The sequence below is a fragment of the Neodiprion pinetum genome, chromosome 3, assembly GCF_021155775.2.
Source record: "Neodiprion pinetum isolate iyNeoPine1 chromosome 3, iyNeoPine1.2, whole genome shotgun sequence".
Lineage (NCBI taxonomy): Eukaryota > Metazoa > Arthropoda > Insecta > Hymenoptera > Diprionidae > Neodiprion > Neodiprion pinetum.
This window is the reverse complement of record NC_060234.1, coordinates 28,471,611-28,493,293: the sequence shown is the minus strand read 5'-3', so window position 1 is coordinate 28,493,293 and position 21,683 is coordinate 28,471,611. Positions and strand designations below refer to the sequence as shown.

Below are 21,683 nucleotides of genomic sequence, written 5' to 3'. Positions count from 1 at the left end.
TGTAGCCAGGCACATCTGCACACATCTGACTCCTTCCTTACCGCTCTCTACGTTCTTTACACTTGCGCACTGATATACCTATATATATACACTTGCAGCCAGATCTTTCTACATTAGAGGCGCTGGCGTTGCTAGTGTCAGGTGTAGAAGCGGAATGCCGCGATCTGTGGCGATCACGTGATACAAACAATAACAAACGGACGCCATGAATCTGACATTATGTCACCAGCGAGCGCTATCCTTACTAGAATATTGTGAGAAAATGATCGGGCTCCTTTTTTCTGATCGCAAATAAAGCCAAGAAGCCTATGTCAATAATTCTCCTCATATATAAGCTCCGTGGTCGATCGATTGATTTTTCATATGTTGAAAAATGAGTGTACTAAAAATTCAAGAGAGAGCAGCAGTGTATGTTTTGACAGCTGGCTTGATTGGCACCACCTGTCTCTCTGGGCGACTGGTGACAACCTGACTGACGTCCGTGTCACGAATTTCCCGGCGGGAACTGCGACCAATGACTAGCAGGCTATGTTTATACTTACATATTTGATGATATTTGTGATCTTATTTTACGTTAAAACCATCGGATTGAATGACATTGACAAAAGTGATGACAACGATCCTGGATGGGGTTTATTTCTCTCAGTTTCACAAGGAAATGACGAGTATCCAAGCTACAACATTGGGCATTGGACCCAGCAGCTGCATCTCCAACAGTGTGGGTTCGTTGAAATTGGTGAAGAATTTTGTGCCGTATGTATTAATTCTCACGTACTTTGTCCTTAATCCAATCTTCTATCATCTAGTAGAACTATTTTCAAATATTTCTTTACCTTAATCCCACCAACATTTCCCTTGCAGTTATTCGTCGAACTTCGGAATATTCCAAGGAAGTCAAAAATTGCTGATAGTTCTGAAGTCGGCGAGTTTTTTCTCGGTCTATGCAAATGTGCCACTGTTCGTTCTTGGATTTTGTGTTCTGATCAGCTGATGCGACGGAGAAAGTCTGACTGTATCTTCACGGAAGCTATACCATCGGCTAATACCAGCGCACGTGTTCACAGAAGATTATGTGACGTAACACTGCTTACTGAATATGCTAAACCCTGCAATTGCTCCATACCAATGGCCAATCAACAACTTTATCCGACTGAAGGTTCTTGCTGTTAATTCATTACGATTTAATCAAGTGTTCATACATTCCATGAAATGTAATAATGAACAGATTTTTTAAACAGAAAATTGAGCTTGTGTTTATCAAAATTCAATTCTGCTATATTCATAAATGGAAACATTTCACAGACCTTAATGATACGATTACGCTATTTTACAAGCCTGAAGAAACTAATGCAACATAATAGTATTATTAGTGATTTTTATTGGGGAGGATCGGTATATCAAAAACTTTCTTCCAAAAAGTTGTATAGGTAACTACAGTAGATACCAGTTTCGGAATAGGTGTATCTTAGTTTTCAGAATTCATAATTTTACAGCAAAACGTAAAGAAACTTTTTAAATTTTTTCTGGCAAAAGTATAAAAAATTCAATTTGAAAAATGCATACATTTTTATACTGGTTCTGAAATTCTCATTAGTGTTAATTTATAAAAATATTTTCGAAAGTGGGTCGACGTAAAGTACCGCAGAAATCGAAAATATGTAAGAGCAGTTTAACAAATGACTTCACGTAAAGTACTGCAAGAATCAAAACAATTTTCTCCGATTTGAATCTGGTCTAGGTGGTCTTGGTGATCAATACCATCACGCATATTTAAATATGTTTAATTTTACTAAAAAATTATCGTTTTTACGAGTCACAAAAATTTGCAATTTCAAAAATATTTAAATTTATCCATAGTTGCTTTTAGCCGATCTATGAATATTGCCATTGCATTTTTCGTGACAACAAAACTGAATTTAGTTCAATGACTTGTGGTTTGGTACACAACATCTGATTATTTTACATCGTTTTAACATAGGCTTTCCAACTTGTTTCCGTACACCCCTACCAGAATCTCTTTGTTCACCACGAGGAGTATGCGGAGTGGCTGAATGTTGTGCTACGACAATTAAAGGAATTCATTCTCCGCAATGCGATCCGGAATGTCATGAAAAACAGCCGGTACTGTTTTTCACTTCATTTTCAAAAAAATGGTTGATTCTAAGCAAATCGTGTGCAGACGGTTTTTTTTTCTACTTATTGAGTACGTACATCCTCCTGGTGCAAGTTGTATTTACTTCTTACCATTGGAGTTTAAGTTGGGCAATAATTACTTATCAGTTTTGCGAAGAGTTTGGCCCATGGACTTCGATTCCCCCCGAAATAACGTCTCTTTGGTCCCACTGGTCTACTCCAATTTGTGAAAATAGTGATGGTAGAATTTTCGCAACAGCGACCGCGATATGCCGTAATCAGCTAACGTAATTACGAGATTGATACAAATTCTTTGTACAATTGATAAAAATCTTTACCCATAAAATTTTTCTAATTTCCAATATTACAGGGGTAAATCAGCCATTGACTGTATTGGGCCGGGTTCATTTTGGTATGTTTGTTATATAGTATTTTTAAATAGTAAAATATTATTTTATTAAATTGTGTTTTCAATGATATCACATTTTATTTCCCTTAGCTGCCCGGCAGACACTAAGAGGTGTACTTGCATTGTTCGGAATGAAGATGGCATCTTGAAAGCTACTCGCGTAATTGAATCTGCACCTTGCCTAATTAATCTGAAGAAAGACAGTGCTAGGTCTTCTAGTAAAACTCATTCACGACATCAAAAAAATCACCAATCAAAATATCGATCCGATCACTTGTATCAGGAAAATCTGGGGCGTAAGTAATTTTCACTACGGGTTGTGTTGATCAAGGCGATCACTATTTCTATTGGGATCCTAGATGAAGAACGAGTTTCTGATCCTTGACTAATCTTTGCCTCAGGACGTGTTAGATATCTGTCTGATATCGAATCTGAGAATCCCAGAAGCCCTTTGCGTAGGCGTTTGATGTTTTCAAGCTACGATTATTTGGAAGAACACAGTCCAACTCCAGACACAAATGCAGAGCTTGCATTTCCGGAAGCTCAAATTGTTGCTGAAAGTGATAACGATAATGCTGATAATGACGACAATGATGATACTGCAGATAATTCCGAAAATGACGATAATCACGATACTGCCGACAATGACGATAATGATGATAATGATGATAGTGACAATAATGAGAATGATGATAATGATGATAATGATGATTATACTGATGATGCCGATAATTATGATACTGGCGATAACAATGAAGACGATGATCAAGAAGACGAGACTGACGACCCGAACGAGGATGATGATGGTGAATTGAACAGAGACGAGGATGATGATTCAGACGACACGGAGGCCCAGGAGTTTGGTGACTATGGTTAGTATGAGATTCGCAATAATTTTTAGATATTGTGTGAATTTGGTGTGGGATCAACTGGCGACCGCAGCACAGCGAATTCATAATCTACATATGAGGAAGACTCGCTTTGGAAGGAGCAATGTAAGGCCACCCAGGTTCGCCAGAAGTAACCCCCACGAAGTGTTGTGTACTTTCTAAAAGAGAATATAAACCACCTACAAGGATTCCTGCAGGAGAGTATGAAGAGGTGGAGGGCTCAACTGGTCTGTAAGGAACACCACAGTATTCTAATTATGGTGAGCAAACACAGTGATAATTTTTGCTGACTATACTCACTTCCCTAAACCAGAAAATTGAAGTATGTAGTTGATTATAAATTTCATGAAATTGAAGTGCTACGACATTAGTATTATGTTGTGAAGAAAAGTTAAACATTTTCTCATTGGTGTGTGAAGAAAAATCCTAAACTTGACTAGTATAATAGGTATAGTATTTTACAGATACAAATGAACAAGCCGTATGTGGGACAAGCGGATCAAGAAAAATGCGAGCCACGCAGAAAACTTGCGTTTCAGAAATTATTCGAACAAACCTTGGATAGTATTGCATATTTTACATAGATGAAGAGAATTCATGCCCTTCATACCGATATCTCTCTATATAACCATGTATACTTACGCCATGTGCATAATTTAATTGAAGCATGTCGTTCAATTTAGATAACATATCATTGATCTGTTCGTAATTTCGTTTAAACATTCGCATGATCCCAATATAACACAGTTTTGTACAACCAGTTGTAACCAAATGAACAAGTTGTGTTTATTGAATTCAATCTTTGCCCATTAATCTTAAATAAAATATGGGTTCAATCTTTGTAAGATGATAATATTTATACTGGGACTCATCAGATGTTGAATGTAGCTCAGCAGTGTGGTACCCCAATGCGAGTAATCAAGTGATCATTTGAGCTAAATGACGCAAATATCAAAGCACAGTAAACTTCACGAGTGTTATTAGGCTCTTAATCTTTTACATTGAGTTTATATACAATAGTGTACAATATAGTTACATTATACAGTAATAATTGGGTCAAAAAGTAACTTTTACAACCAAATCGATCTTCTTATAACCAAATCGACGGAAACGTGGCTATTTCCCATATATTGCATCCCAATAGATAATGATGTCAACAGTCTGTGAAGACTAATCGAAGTGTTTAACTAATAATTGAAAGAAATTTTCTACCATTGAATTGCGGTTCTAAAAATACTAATGTAGCGTCTTTTTTGTTATTTTTCAGACGATGATTCACCCGACGATGGACAAGATCGAGGTCACGGCGACGGTGATAACGATTTGGAGATTTCAAGCTTAGCGGTAACTGGACGAATTTTACCACACTGTCTGTATTATTTTCTGTTAACTTACATCTGTATTGCTCCAGTTTACTTAATCTGAGTTATGCAGCTTACTTTGTACATAATAAACGCATTAAGTGTGAGCTGACGGATTCTACGATCAATATCTTCTTTGTGTTGTTCGTAAAAGCTGCATAAACTTGAGTTTCATAACGTAGCGTCGGCCCTCGGGTGTTTCTTTTTCTCCACTAGCTATCTGTCGAAAATAGGTATCGAAAATTGAAGCACATGCAGCTGCCGAACTCAGCTGTGTAAGCCTTAGTTTAGTATGGTCTATTAAGACTGGATCTAGACCCTAAGAAAAAAAACTCTACCGTCAACGCGCAACGGAATAATCGCAATCTTGCAGAATTTGAGGGCGCTGAAAAAACACGGTCTGGTCGGTATGCGGAACATACAGGATAGGCTGAATCGAAACAGCCATTTTCGATGGTATTTCATTCCGCGATGCTGCCGTATCAGAACGTATATTGACCTCTTACAGGTGGCGTCGAGTCAATATACGTAATATTATCCAATTTTGAACCGAATTAAACGACATTTGAAAAAAGAAACCAGTCAAGTAGAAGTGTTACTTTTGAATCACATTAATAATAATCTGTGATTTAAAAAAATTGAAATTATCCTATTATTTCCAGCTTTCGTGCCGCCGCATATTTTACTATTTAGTCTATGGTCTGCCATAACTGAGCATTAGAGTGGCCCTTATTTTGGTTGTTGACGAATTTTTTCCGTCTACCTCCTAAGTCAACTTCAAATAATTCAAAAACAATTGCCAAATTTTTACAGAGTTTACCTAAACTCTAAGATAGTCCGCTTTGTGACCGAAGTTTTTTTTGGAAATAACATGGCAAAAACTTTTTTTCTCAGTATATATTTTAATGTAAAAGTAATAATGTTTCAAAAAATTTGTGACTGCGAGGTTTTAGTCAGCATTAGTATTACTATCTGAAAAAAATTCACATCGTCATACCAGCCAATCTAGACGAATTGAAATATTATAAGAAATATTACTCGGTTCTGGTTGGTTGTAGAGACATGAAGTCATCAAGGTCAAACGCGTGTCCCAGCGAGAGTGAAACTAATGCCCAAACGATCAACCCTCACCAAACAAATCGAAGTAAAATAAAAAAAAAAAATGTAAAAGCGGGAAAAAAAAACATTCACGGTAAAGATGCCGTTGCAACACCGCATGCGAATCACGTGAATCTAGTAACGATGAAGATAAGTTATTGTCAGATCGAAAATGAATAAACTTATAAAACGTATTTTTTTCAACGTAGATTGAATCACGCATCTCGTTAATTATTACGGAATGCGTTACACCATGCCATTTCTTATCGTTGTTACAATATGATAATGATTTTTTGTTAAATATGGTAATCAGATAAAGAAGTCAGACGCTTTTATTTATAAATACAATAATATAGTCTAGAATATAGTGCCAACTAAAATTCATACTGTCTCGGCAATCTCGGGTATGTTTTGCATAGGTAATTATCAATCTGTACGACATAAAATATACCGTCCTAACGTGAAATTTCGCAAATATTTATTGTGTATACGGTAGATAAACGTGACTTATACTGATTATGAAGCTTTCATAAAAAGTGTATATGTATCAGTATTATTCTAAATTATACATTTTCGCGTATAATATAAAGATAAAAAGTTTCATCGTTTTCACACGTGGTCATCGTAATTTAATTATCACTTCAATTCGTGCGTACACGACCTTCGCATTCGTATGTATTTTTTTTCTCCAAGCCTTATCGTTAGAGATTCGGTGCCTCGCATATTCCACTGTGAATTGTTCTGCTCCATTTGCTTGATGCTTAATCGGTAGGCTGGACGTAACCGGATCCTCTCTAAGAACGTGTAGATAAATATATAGGTATATAACATACGTCTGCCAGTAGCTTCGTATGTTGTCACAGGGCTGCGGTGTCTTGTGCTATTAATTATTCACCACGGAGTGAATTAAAATTCCTTCTTTGGTAGCGTTCAAAAGTATAAAAGAATATCGCTGCTATCAAACAAAATAATAATAATAATAACAATAACAACAATAATAATAATAATATAATAATTTCAAGTCCGGAATGAAATTGGGGATTTTGCGAATACAAGGCAGGGTCTAATAATCGATCATATACTCGTACAAGTCGTATCAAGAAAAACTTGTTTACAAATTGAGAGTGCTGACATGAGGTAACGACGATGGATAAATTTACAATCATTATCGCAAACCCAATTTTTAGCACTCTGATGTACGCGACCGACGAGCTCAACGACCTCGAATATCCTCATATACATACTGACCACCTCGCGGTCAGTTTCCGGTCCGTAGTATAAGTTGTTACGCAACAGCAACGTGCGCGTATGTACCCGTGTGGATATAGGTACGCAGCTGGTAAATGCTATCTGTGAATGAATGTACATTTTAATGAAATAAACCTGTACTCGTACGGATATTCCGAGCGATTTTCTCGTATCTCACATGCAAAGCTCCTCTGTGGCAGCAATCTCAACGCGCTCGCTGCTGTAACGTTACACCGCTACTTTCCTGCAAAATCACACTCTGTATTCATTGCGGTAGATGAGAGGTTCGCTCTCTGATTACGCATAGTTTGTAATATTTATCGCTTCTCAGATGATTACCAAATCCATACACCCTTAACGAGCCTGAGGGGTCAGCGAATGGTAATCAGGGAATAAAAATACCTTTCAACGGAAAACAAACTCTTCCGGCTTTCGAACATAGATATAGGAATAGTTATGCTTGCAGATATTTATCCCATTATAACGGTGTGGTTCACGAGAAAAAATGAATATTTTGCCTTGAGCACGCGCGGTTATTTCCCGTGGAAGTGACTCGAAAAGAAGATAAAATATCGATGGATAAGAATACCGAGGGGATGGTTTTTATGGGTTTCTAAATATAACATACGCGCCATTTTATTTATGAGTTTTTTTTTTATGTTTTGAACAAAGTTTGGTTCGAACCATCCTCATATTGTTGCATGCAAAGCTCGAACCGTGTGGCCTGTAATACGAATAGCTAATACCACGATAAAATTTGAAATAACTATTGCTTTCAAACTTTGCATCTCCTCCATCTACTTTATATCTTAAATTGCGATGTTTGAGGTACATCCAGTCAGACAAAAGACCGAATCTCGCTGTTTCACGTAGGTCGCATCAAAAATTCGTTTCACAACTCCAGAACTATTGGTATAAAAGTTGCGTTTCTCTCCGCTACCTCTTGCAGAAGTTTCTCATCCGAGGTCTTTACGCAATTAATTTAATTGAAATCGGTTCATTGTTTAAAAGTTATAAAATACGATATAGTTTTTTTATTTGCAATTTCTAAAAAATTTTAGCAATTTTTATCGAAAATAATTGTAACGGACCCGAATATTTTCGGGTGGGGGGAAAAATGAGGATAATCAAAACTAGTAGGTTCACAATATCGAATTTTTAAGGATGCGAAAATTTTATTTATAGAATTTATAAATGTAGAAAGTTGAATTATGGAGTGATAAAAAGAATATGTAAAAGGAATATATAATGCTAAAATGTAAAATCCTTAGAATTTGTCTCGATAATATAATATCGTATACAGATTTTAGCTTTTGCCCTTCTATGTTTGGGCCTTTAAACATCTTGTCTTTCCGTATTTTGACGTTCTATATGTTCAATTTTTTATACTTGGATTTTACACATTTTGATAATCCCCCGAATTAAATTTCGCGTCTTTGAAAATGAGATATTTTGGTCCTTCTGTAAATTGGTCATTCTAGTCTTTTACCCCCACCCATTTTTTCTTTATTTGAAACTTAGAAATATACGACGTAAGTATAAGTTTAGTTTGTCAAAGTTATTTTCTTCTATTTGTTCATCTATATCCATTATATTATACTGAAATGTAAACCGTGCACAATCAGTCTTTAGCAGGACTGATGATCGGCCTAATAGCATACATATTAGGTACTGACACTATACATACCAGATCAATCAAGTATGTTCTCGAAGAGATGAGTCTTGAATGCATGACTGATGAAGCCTTATTATTAATGTTAGGGATACTTGTTGAGATAAAAATTAATCTGCAATATGTTTCATTGTCAGTCAAATGAAAACGGTACATGCATCAAGACCTCTGTCCGTCAGTACAAGAGAACATTAACGAACAATACCTAGTAATTATTATTTTTATTATTATAACAAGCCATGAAAATTCGTACAAGTTGAAAAATGTTAATAGTGTAAAATTGATTTACAACGCGACTAATTTCCGAAGCATCGAAAAACCGTATTCTCTGACGAATCGGGGACTAAAAGATATCGTCAACCGTGTTCGCATTGGGAATTCCGCGGTTCGTTGACAGGCCGATAACAGCATATACTTCAGCAATAAAGCTGCAGCGTAATCAAGAAATTCGATTCAGAACGAACACGCGAGTTCTTTGAAGGTCCAATTAGGTATCTCATATGGTGAACAGAGAATAGGACGCGAAGAAGAATGAAAAACGGTACAACAACTTGCGATAGTTTTCGAGGGTATCAGGATGTCCGGATAACCGGAGAAGATTGTCGATGTATTTTGCGCGTAGACGAAGGTGGGCAGAGCGGCAACGCGGTAAGAAAGCCGCATAACGTCGCGAAGCGCCGGAGGCTCTCTCCGTACTCCGCAAGGCGCAACGGGAGTCGGCATTCAGACTCCGCTGAACGTAAGCATGTTTCTTTGCATCGGAGAGCTCGCGACTCGGTGTGGCGACCTGTCAGAGGATCGAGGCGGCACCGTAATTGGCTTAGGGATGACCACGTGGTGCAGTCGGCACGGAGGGGATTGGCTGTCGGCTCGGAGGCGAAAGCAGTTTTGTTCTAGTATTTACCGTAGAGTAAACCGAGTTTACTCTTCGGTTTACGTTCATTGTTTGACGCATTTGACAGCCACGACGGCTGGCGATGGTTCGTGGAGCGAGTCGCGCGTTCGTCGCATATCCAGGGATTTATATCGCAACAGGTGTGGTTTGTGCTTCGCGGATAATAAAATAATATGGCCGTTTGTTCGTGAGTGAGGTGCGACACTTACCTGCGTTATTTAACGCCAGTATCCGCGCACTTGTGCCACTCCGGCAGCGCACGTAGCATGCCTTGCGGAAAACAAGTGTGGAGGAGGAAGCTGTACCCTGAAAACAAGTGAATACAAACATACCCACCCCGGATCTGCGCCGACGATGCGGTCGGTCACGTAGCGCGCCTACGAAACACGCCGAGGAATGCGTCTCGATGCATGGAACGCAGCAGGTAAAACGCACGTTCGCTTGTCGGCCGATATCTACATCGGCTCCTAAAACGCGCGTCACCCGCCGATCGTCCAACACTGCCCAATTTCATGTTAAGCATTCGCGTTATTCACCCCGCTGCCGGCTAGAGCGCGATTGATTAAAGCGTATTCGATGCGTCGAACGGTAGTTGAAATCGCTGCGATCGATGTCTCGCCGATTCGCGTTTGTTTTCTTTTTAAACTCGGTCGCGCCGTTGCGCTGTGATGGTTATTTTCGGCGCACTTCACCCCGTTCGGTCAAACTTTGTATCCGACTCCATCCTGTGTGAATCATTTGCGCGAAGGAATATTTATACATAGACTTTCAAAAGCTGCCGGGTTATCGTCGAAAGACTTATGTGGCGATGATCGCGGATCGGTGATCGCTGCACGTTGGTGAGAAAATAACAAACGGAACGTCCCAACTCGAGAAAGAATTTAATTAATTGTCGATCGTTGGTCAGTTCTAAAGTTCAGATTTACGTCCTCCTGCCATTTATAATCAAAGCAAAGCTTCGATGTTATTTATTTCGTAAGGTTTCCGCGATCCGGCGACGTTGCACAAGCGCGTATTTACGATGCCGCAATCGTCAACGCGATTCGAAAAGCTCGTTTGTTATCGCACGTGTTGCTTTGTAACAACCGCGCGTTACAGCATTTTCCTCCTACTCTTTTCTTCGCACTGTTCCGACCAATTTCTCGTCGATAAACATCTCCGTGTCTTCTACGTTATGCACGCGGGATATGTCGGGTGTATATTCTCGCCTCGAAACATACGTAAATACTTACACGAGATTCGGCTTAACTGTACTTCGCTTTGAGCCGTGTAGTATAACCTATAACCATCGTGTGCCTGTGACCATACATGCAACCGAGATGTTACGGTAAACTCGAGAGCACGTTTCACCTTCTGTGACGGACTTGAAAAATTATCGGTTCGATAACAATTGAGACTCGGTTGCGTCTAAATTATTACCGGGGCCTGACCGTGAAACCGAAACAACTCGAATTCCCGTCAACGATAAGATGACAAACGATGACGGTGACAGCCTGACGGCATATATAATATTTCACAGCTGATAAGAGAGAAATGAGAGGTAAGGTGAGACGCGGGTAGAAAAAAGATTTGTCGGTTTTAATCAGATGTTCGTTGCAATTCGTGTTCAGTTATTAAAGACCTGTCTTCTGATTTTACGATCGGAGATTTTTAATCAGATTTTATTATCAGTCTCAATCAAATATGATGCTTCTCGTCTTTTTCACGGATTTTATTCGTTTGTTTTTTTTTACAATTCTCTTCCAGTTGAATAAATATTGTTGGTCGGAAGGCAGTGTGGAAAGGAGAGCTTGCGACAAAATTTTGTTCTCGGTTTTTATCAATTTTTTATAATTCGATCTGCGTTCGTAGAATGTGATGTAAAGACGTATTGTTATACGAATCGGTAAAATTGGGATCGAACTGAAATCCGCGTTGATGTATCTAATTCATTCTTCATTGAAAGAGAAAAGGTTTCCGCAACAATTGACAAAATTAATGCTGATTCATATTTAATCGGGTTTTACTGGTTTATCTTGTTTGCTATGCGATTTTTTTTTCAAGGTATGTATTAGAGAAATTATAACAAACGTCAGGGCTTTACTTGGAATTCTTGTGCACACTTAATGCACAAAATAGTGTATAAAATCACTTGACCTTAGACTCATTTGAATTAATGTTTATTTTTTTTTCCAACGTTTAGTCGCAAACACAGTTTTAGAAATTGGCAAAAAAAAAAAATTCATGAAACGAAGGACGAAGTTTAAACTTTATGAGACCTGTTTTATAGATAGTCGATTATCAATCGATAACCCGGTTGTCTTGAATGTGACAGTATATGATAATTTTTCAGATTGATCGTTCATTTCATCCGAATTGTTCGATCAAAGAAGCATCTTGTATAACATGAATACTGAAAGACTTGTGTAGAATAATGCATTGCCTAAAACATCGTGAGCTTACGATTAGAGATGGAAGAATTATCGAACTTTGCATTTCAGTCATATGAAATGCTTAATTGTACTTTATTCTGAGATAAAAAACGTTGAATATTGTAGAATATCGAAATCGGGAGATTTTTGTTATTTTGCTGTTACTTTCAATTTCAGTTTCGAAACTCCCTAATTTTTCCTCATATATAGAGAAGAATAGTTCGTTTAGTCTATTTGATTTGCTTCGGGTATTTTCCTGTTGATTTAAATAAAATCGCCTTTCGTTTCACGATAAAAATATTTTCCCTGATTACTACTGTTTTTATCTTTTTGGTCTGCTTTATTGCTGAATTTTTATACCGAAAGGAAATGATGAAACTTGTAGTTAGTCGATTGAGCGTTGATGCATTTTTTGTTTTTCTATTGAGCAGATATCATTAAGTCGTTTATAGAGAATCGGACAGGTTTAACAAACTTCTATTCTGAACTGACCGATGACTATTTTGACTCTTACAAATCGTTCTAACAACATAATTTTAATTCGCCACTCGACGCGTAAGAATTTTAAATCTCATGCCATGTTTTGAGTGAGTTGGCTTCCCCGCCTTGCAGACGAAAATATTACCGTAATACGATCTCGCCGACCAATAGAATTCAGTGATCTCGGGCATGCGTAGTCTCTAATTCAGCCTGTTAAGTTTCACCGTATTTGTAAAAGGTACCCTTTAGGGTGGTACTTAATATGGTCATTTTTTAATTTTGGGCAGAATATCTCGAATAATCTCGAAATAATTTTTTTCCTGAAATGTACAACCGAATGCCCAGGCTCTTATTTCAATCCTGCAGAGAATAAGTTCAATCCCAAAGCCTTCGAATTTACCTATTTGAATAACAGAGGTTTGTTGGTGCATCGCGGTTAATTCATTTATTTATTTTTTTTTTTTTTGCAACAACAAAACTAGAGGTAAAAAATTTACCAAGTTTCAAATTGCTTGACGCAACGGTTTGGTAAGAATAAAAATTTGTCTTACTGTTATTCAAATAGGAAAATTCAAAGGCCTTGGAGTAGAACATGAAACTGAGATAGGAGACTCGTGTTTTGATTATATTTCTTCAAATATATTTCAAACTACTTTACCCCATAGGGCAAAGAAAATTCAAGAACGACGACATTAAGTATCACCCCCACAATACACCATACTCGTTAACAGAGTCGAAGAATTTGTTGCGTGATGATGATGCATGTACATATATGCTGCGCAGGAGATATGAACGAAGCAACGAGCGAACCGGTGACCCTGCAGCAGGAAACCACGACAACGACGACGACGACGACGACGGCGTCTGGTTCACCCTCAGCATCGGAATCGGGGATGGAACTCGGGCTGAACTCGTGGTTTCCGGCCTACGGCTTCCACGCTCCTCAGATGCAGCTGCAGATACACTCGGCGATCCATTACCAGCCCAACTTTCAACCTACGCACGAAGATCCACGCTCCAATGGTTCGTGTCCCCCTTCGTCTATTTTGGCCAACGAATTATCCCCCTTCCAATCCCCTCGGGCATATAGCCCTCTCTTTATTTATCTGCAACACGTGTCCAGGCATATGTTGTGTTTACCGCTACAGAGCTCGGCACTAGGATGGACTTTGTTGTAACAATGCGGCATGTCAGCACTGGCCTGCACTTTCTACTCGAGTGCCCTCCATCTTGCACGATCCTCGTGAGGTATTTGAATTAATTGTGCAGAGGAATTATTCTTTTTACCGAGTAGAGAAATTATTTTTAGATTTATTTATTCCACATAGCTTTGACTATTTTCAGGTTTCAACGTTTACTGATAAAGACAGAAGTTCGGGGTAGAAAATTAAAGCGAATTTTCTAGTTGTAATCAAAAAATCGAGCCACGTGGTGCTGTTCTATTCGATTACGGTCGTTCGTAATATATTTTCGCGTATATATTGGGGTAATTTGATGCGGGTGTAACAAGAAATGAATCTTGAGTCGTTTACCTGAAGTAACGCAGTCAAGAAAATATGCGCTTCTCTGCTGCTTCTTGAAGCTCGAAGCACACAAATCTGAGTTGACCCATGGGTGGGCATAAATTTAACTGTTCCGGTCACTGGCTGTAACATTACAACGTACATTTGGTTTGTTTTCTCTTCAGTTCCCCTTCATCCTCTTCGCCGAGTACTAAAGCGTATAAATATACGAATATACGGGCTAAAGGATTTCCGCGCTAATGGATTTTACGCGTGTTCTGTGTACCTGCTTATTGCGTATTTCGAGCGCAGCTCACGGAATTAAAGAGATATTAGGTATTTATACTGCACGTTGTATTATATTTTTATTTATTTGTTTCGATTAAGGATGACCGGGTCTCACCGTGTGAATCTAAAGTTAGGAAGAGAGAGGAGAATAATAATATTACATCCGCTGATGACAGTGAAAACGAATGAAAGAATAACATAATATGAAACTAAGATGAATTTGATCGGATTCGGCTATCACAAGCCAAGACATCAACAACTTGTGAGAAGGTTTTATAATTAGAACGTTCAAAGCGAATATAAACTCTGTTGTTTTTTAACAGATTCCAAAGTTGTCGGTCTCATTTTTTAACTGAGAAATGGTGTGAATATCATTCAATAAATCTCAGGATATAGTAACATTTATCCTTGAATTTGGTTAAACCGTGAGAGTATTCGCGATATTAAACTACTTTCAAAAGTTATGTTCTGTACCTATATGTATCGCAAACACAGATCTCTGTCGAGTTTCTGAATAATCTGCGAACGTGTCGGTTTTATGCTCTGAATATTTTCCTCTCTTTTTCCTTCTTATTCTCCCCTTACGATTCGCAGTAGGAGGTATCATTATTCCGGTTATTCCCATAATAAACGGGTGTAATAACACCGTCACCACCAATGCAGCAGCAGCAGCAACAGTGCGGGAAAACATAGCAGCAGTTATAGTATTTCAATTTGCATATAATTTCACGTTGTTATAATGCCGAATCTGGGCTACTTTCTATAATTGTGTGTATACACACAGAGAATGAGCTAATGAAAATTATACACTCGATTCATGAGGCTTGTCATCTATATAAAACGCATGCACAGTCCGTTACAAGGTATTTCAATCAAATTATTATCCGGTATAATATAAGTATTAAATTTCTGCGGAATCATCGCCGGAACTAACAACCTTGCTTCTATATGATCCGTGAATAAGGATTACGAAGTTTACCTCATTCCCACAGCAACGTCGTGCAGATCGTACAATCGTGCCAACGACGCTGTGATATTAAAAATAAACCAACGCAACAACAACGATGATTTTCATCGTTCCATGGCAGGGAATCAATGACCGGCGACAGCTAGTCGATAGAGCTTGAAATTTTTATCAATTTCAATCGCTGATTATTATCTGGATTGTATTATCGGAATAGATGGGTACACTGTAAAAAAAATATCTTGGCCTAGACTTATACAAAACACGAATTGCCGTCAATTCAACATTGTTGGTGTCCGCGTAACAGTATTTGGTGCTAAATTTCCGGATCGAGCTAAAAAATTGTTCCACGTAACTTCGCATCGGCTAATTTTTACATCAAATTATTTACAACGTATGTCTCGACTCGGAGCTGTTTTAAAATCAATGTCAATACGGGTGCTCAAAATGTCAGAGAAAAAGATAAAGAGAAAGAGGAGGAAGAGAGAGAGAGAGACGTTGCAGGTTCTTTAAAATTAAAATTCGAGATAGCCGTCTACAGGTAGGTACGTACATAAGCAACGGGACCTTAGCTCGGCTACAAGATCACGTTTTGCCTTACATCGCGTTGGTACACCAGTGGTGGTGCGGCTACTGCCCGTCATTCCTTCCAGTATTACAGCCCTACCGAACAGAAGATACAACGTATCACGATAAACGTACGTGATTGCGGGTAGTAGCACCTGTTGCTTCGTACACACGTCGCTCGATTCGCCATCTTTTACGTATCTCTGACCACGCGGTACAAAATTTTCGACCAATTTTTTGCAGCATGACGAAGAGTGGGGGAGAAATTGAGAGTAAGGATAATTGGAGTTCTGTTTGGAAAAAAGGGATGTAGCAATTCTTTGAACTCGTGCTGCATTCACTTGTGTCGATACGAGTGAAGTTTGCAAAATTTGCAAATGTTAGTTTAATGGATTTTGAGAAATAAAACGCTTGAACATTTTTAAACAGTTCCACAAGGTATCTGGATGCATTGTCTTGTTCCACGGGTCGAAACGTTACTATCACAAGATCGCGGCAAGGTTCCGTTTCCTGCGAATAACGGTGCGTGTTCCTTACCACGTCGTACCTTGATGAAATTAGAAACTAACCAGCATGATAATACAAGTTGATGGAAGTACTCAGGGAGATGGTCGGGCCCACTGATTCACGGGGGTTTCACAAGACTTCGCGTTACTTCACGAAGATTCGACAATATTTCGTAATACTTTGGTACATACGGGGTTTTATTGGATTTCATAGGAATTCGAGTCGTTCAGCAAACGCTGCTTTTTATTATACGATTATTATCAAAAGTATGATGTATGCGAATAAAGAGCGGTTGGCAATTAAATCTAACAGCAGTTGCACGATCAATGCATCCGATACCTTCGTTGGAGGAGGAGGCGAATTCTTGGCAGTTAAGTTACGCGATGAACAAGTATAACGCGAACTGTGGTTACGTGAGTATCTGCGTAACGCAGTTTCGAAGAACAGCAATGCACATTGCGTTGAAAAATTGCACACTTGCCGAAGCAATTAAAATGCATCTGCGTGAGAAGCGAGTCGAACTATCCGCAGTTTGTTCGATGATCGTAAAGTCTTGACACTCGTCAGCCACGCGGTGTTATGTCATCGCCGCCAACTATTAAAATTCTATTCTCACACTCGTACGTACCGCTATTATGCGCATGCGCTTGTCACATATACACGTGATAATTGTTATCCCATCGAATGATCGAAGGAACGTATAACGTATACGTAAACTTATTATACGTTTACGTTTTGCGTGGGCATGTCAGCATTATACCGCAGGCCAATGAAAATAATCAAAGAAATCACCGATCCTTGATTTATTTACACAAAATCCCCCGCTAATTTCGAAATCACGTACGCGAAATCGAATTTCGTATATTTTCGATACACGACGATGCGGTTGTCATTTTGGTTGAGGATTTTCAATCCTTCAGGGTATTTCCTACGATCACGTTGTTGTTCTATTCAGCTGATTCCAGTACAATGATTTTTCTGAAACACCCTGTTCAGTGACTGGGCTTTTCTACAGGATCAAAGATAAACTCAATGTATTGAGGAGTTTTCGACGAAAGGATTAATATTCTTTAAGCACACGTACATTCCTAACTTGATGCCGTTTAGTTGAGATAAAGTCGTGCGATATGTCCTGGCTCAGAGTGAAGAGACCAGTTTCCGACTATTATGGCTACGTATGGCTTTAAAAATATATGCGTTAGTGTTACGGAATAAAATAACGGGGTTCGTTGAGCGTAAAGAAATGATCCAACAGGCACATGTGAATTCAGCAGTGAAAAATGCTTTCATTGGCGATACGTGTTTCTATATAGAAGTCGAAAAACAGGACTGTTTTTATTATAATACTGGTTGACGCAGAAACCTTACTCTTCTTTTAACACATGAAAGCTTTTATGCGTCGTTTATCTACGAAGCTACTAGATCAGAAAAAAGGGCAAAACGGATGATTTCACCCTTGGTAAAAATATGTATTATATATATTATGTACATTATTCGTTAACATTGGACTCGCGAAGATAACTAAACGTGAAAATAGAGGAGTTAAGGAGGTTGGTGAGTTTGAAAGAGGGATGTGGGTAACTTTTCGAGATATATATCTACATCGCACGCAATCAAGCTTATGGCAAATAATCAGCAAGTGTATAATTTCGGAATTTTCCTTTGATGTACGTCGCTGAAGATAACTCGATTGCTATTCTTTTTTTACTGTTGCGTAATTTTTTTATGGTTAGAATATGCATTTACAGCGATGGTGTAAAATATTTTTTACTCATACAATATATTTTAACGTCAATTGTGACGAGAATTTTTAAACGGAAATCAACGTTATTTACTCCGTTCCTGAAGTAGCACGTGGTTATTGAACGATTAGAGTATCGAGAAGATTATAAATAATAATATGTTTCTTGCCTTTGTTTCTCTACAGGCGATAACACCGCAACGAGTCTTGAGTAGTATCATCATCGGAATAACTCTTTTACAACATTTCACTAACCATTCTGTCATCATTATACCAATTCAAATATCGATTGATCTTATTTCAAATCTTCGAAATCGTAACCAGGTATAGTTGTCGCAGATTTTTGAACGTGCAATTTAAATTTAGAGATAACAAAAAATGAAAAATTCCCCGCCACGTTATTTATTTTTATTTTCATCTCTCGATGCACATTTAGTTAGAAAACCATAAAAGAATATCGTGGATCAGCGGTTTACAAATCTGAATACCACTTCGAGATTTCTCGCTCTAAAATTGAATCTCGGACATTTTGCATCGGGAGAAGAAAATAGAGGAATAAAAATACCGAAACCCGAAGTCTCTTTGGAGTAAAAAATTTTGACTAGAATTTCCTGCGTACATTTGTCCGTATTTGCTTGCCAATACGATGACTCAGTGCTAGTTAAACTTTACTTAGGTCTTTAATTGAGCGATAAATTCCACAAGGCTCGTCGTTACACGTATACGTTATACGCCCACCGCGTACATCGCATTTGTAAACGTTCGGTAAACAACCAGTATCCGTAAATGATTCTTTCTAATTTTAACTCTATGCAATGTATATACGCATTGTATGTATAAGCATGGACCGTTTAACTAATCGCGAAAAGTTGCCGATTGATTCGCGTTTCGATATTTGTTCTAGTTACTACTGCATATTCATCGTTTTCATACGCGCGACGAGGTGCATATTTTTGCCTCCGAATTGCCTATACACGTATCTAGTTATCTTCAAAGATTTATCGCTGATCCTGACCCCTCGACTCGCTCCTGAATACAAATATTCCCCGATTATAAATTTAAGTGTGACAAATACGGAACGATCCATAGTGAATTCGTGATTATACCTGTACGTTTATAATACAAGAAACGAAGATCAGCTTTTCTTATCGTTGGCTCTCGGTTTTATCTTACACAAGCCACTTTTTCCGACAGTTTGGTCCGTCATTCTCTATGAAAAAATTCATTCGGCAGAAGTCATAGAGATGTAAGAAATCTCTACGGTAGAAGTATTCGAGTAAGCGAATCGCACTTATAGAACTTTGCTGGAAGACTTGAGTTCGATAGCTTCTCGATTTATTACAAAAAAATGTATATAAAATGAATAAAATTCTCTACGCAAGCATAGATTTTGGATTGATCGTATACGACCGAGGAATGCTGCAGTGAGGTTTACGTAATCGTCATTTGAAGTTGAGAACTATACGTATTTATGGTTGGTTGAAATGCGAAGCTGAAGCAGGCCCCAAATATGGAACTCTCTTGAGATGATATTTTTTTATTCTCTTGTCCAAACAGCTGCTGCCTACGTGAATTTTTCGTGCTGTTCAGGATCACACACCGCGCAACTGCGCAAATATGCAGGATAAATCAAAATGCCGAATTCGTATATTTATATAGATACTCATAGCCCTGAGAAATATTTCATTTGTTACAGTTTACTAGAATATTATAGTAAAATACGTGTGGTTTGTATCCGGAGCGATATTTTCAATACCAAACAGATTCTTCTCTCTTAACCTATGCATGGATTTCGTACACCTACGTTCGAAGCTAATTGTTCTGCGCCCATGTTTAATTGCTCTCAGGTCAGGAATCGTAACACATGTGTGCACGATGTGCGATGTGTCGTATATATATACGTGATATAACCCGAGTAACGCAAGTTTCCACCTCTGCTCTGCACTCCTGCACGACTTCCTGGACGCCTTTCACTTTTTGTTCGCTACGTACGGTGCCCAATATTACATTATACACGTACATAAATCATCATTCGCTGAACCAAGTTTCTTCCGAGTCTGCATGTATCCTTGACTCCTTCAGAATTCATCAAATTCAATACTATTCGTCGTAACGATTAATCGTTCTATGAAGGTCGGCTTCGATGCTCATCGAAAGATTAAGCATAATTTCTTTTCAACGTAATTACGTGCTACAGGTAGTTGTATTGAAATCAGTATCGTTTTATAAATGATATACGAGATGTACGAAAAAACCTGAAAATTTTTTGGCACATTTTACAGACTGCAGGCAAAGTTGGAGTAACGATAAGAATTTTTGATTTTTTTTGTTGAATACATTATTCCTGTGTGGAAATAGAATATGTTTTTTTGCCGGAGTGTACCATGTTAGCGAATATAACGATGTGAAATCTTAAAATTTAATTAAAAAGAAAAATCAATACCCAGTGAAACTCGTGAGATTCCACTTTATACCCTATCTTTCTGATCATGTTGAAGTTAGTAATGTTATTGTAACGATTCATACCGAGGAAAAAGCGTTAGTCCGCGATTTTGGAATTGATGGAAATTCATTAAACTGTAACAAAACAAAACATACTTATATTTAGAAATCATACATTGAGAAAAATTTGATTTGTTATAGTAACTAGAAAAATTCAGTAAAACAGGTATCCTTAAAAAGACTATTCGAACATTGTTGGCATTACGAAATACGAAGTACGCGTAACCATTTCGTGCTATCGTCGATCCTTTTTTTGGTAATTACAACGCAAAATCAGTTTGTTCGGTTTACTGTACTTTTTTAGTTAAATAAGGCTTTAACATCAATTTATTGTTGCACAAGCATTAAATTTTCGCAACAGTTACAAGAAAATGTAGTAACAGTGATCGTAATGAGAAAGAATAGTATCGGATACTAGACTTTCCGGTAACAGCTAGAAAACTAATTTTCATTTTCCACCTAGAAGTATATTTTTCGATTATCGTAAAAAATGAAATTAGTTAAGGACTGAGCGGTAACCGGAACTAAAAATTTCTCTCAGTGTAGTTCCGTCAAAGTCATTGTAAAAATAAGAAAAAAAAATGATTTTTTCCCCAGTGTTTCGTTACGGTAACGTCGCTAACTTCGACCTCGTAATTATGCCGCACTCCTCATCAAATACACGATATGGTTGTTCCAGTAATATCATCGTAATGATTTTCCTTTTTCGACTCTATCGCATACATGTTTGAATAATTTCATGTAAATACGGCTGACTTCGGGGCGTCTGTAACAACAACCACAACAACAACAACAACGACACCGGCAATAATAATAAGCCGCGATTGAACTTTCGCTCAGATAATTATTATATTTTTCGTTGAACTCGTTGCTTCAGCAGGCACTGATGAGTTCGAATTTACGAGTTGCATTCTCTAATGTATTTGCACCCTCTTCCCAAGGGAATGTCAAGGATGCTGGTCGTTAACGGTGGGCTTATTGCACGACGTGCACATGGTGTGACCTCCATAAGCGG

General features: G+C 38.1%; 2 protein-coding genes across 6 annotated transcripts in view; both read left to right on the top strand.

Annotated features, from left to right (window-relative positions):
* Window positions 1–126: 126 nt before the first annotated feature.
* On the top strand, window positions 127–4,968 carry LOC124214117 (uncharacterized). The gene is made up of 8 exons (XM_046616146.2): window positions 127–753; window positions 862–1,156; window positions 1,979–2,121; window positions 2,281–2,420; window positions 2,504–2,545; window positions 2,633–2,838; window positions 2,944–3,414; window positions 4,700–4,968. The coding sequence occupies exons 1-8, from the start codon at window positions 529–531 to the stop codon at window positions 4,855–4,857; spliced, it is 1,680 nt and encodes a 559-aa protein (XP_046472102.1). The 5' UTR covers window positions 127–528; the 3' UTR covers window positions 4,858–4,968.
* A 4,607-nt stretch (window positions 4,969–9,575) lies between these two features.
* Window positions 9,576–21,683, top strand: part of LOC124215281 (uncharacterized) — an 85,409-nt gene continuing 73,301 nt past the window's right edge. For 2 of the 5 annotated variants that reach the window (XM_046618469.2, XM_046618470.2), the window contains exons 1-2: window positions 9,581–10,130; window positions 13,381–13,620. In XM_046618469.2, the coding sequence (XP_046474425.1) occupies window positions 10,103–10,130; window positions 13,381–13,620 (268 nt within the window). In that variant the 5' untranslated portion in view covers window positions 9,581–10,102. Of the gene's footprint in view, window positions 10,131–13,380; window positions 13,621–21,683 lie in introns of all 5 variants that reach the window. The other 3 variants (XM_046618466.2, XM_046618468.2, XM_046618471.2) reach the window with 3 other exon arrangements.

Bases quoted from the DNA above. Each gene is read 5' to 3' on its own strand.
- LOC124214117 (XM_046616146.2), top strand. From the start codon at position 529: ATGTTTATACTTACATATTTGATGATATTTGTGATCTTATTTTACGTT. The intron at 754-861 runs GTATGTATTAAT...TTTCCCTTGCAG, and splicing joins TTGGTGAAGAATTTTGTGCC to TTATTCGTCGAACTTCGGAA. The intron at 3,415-4,699 runs GTTAGTATGAGA...GTTATTTTTCAG, and splicing joins CCAGGAGTTTGGTGACTATG to ACGATGATTCACCCGACGAT.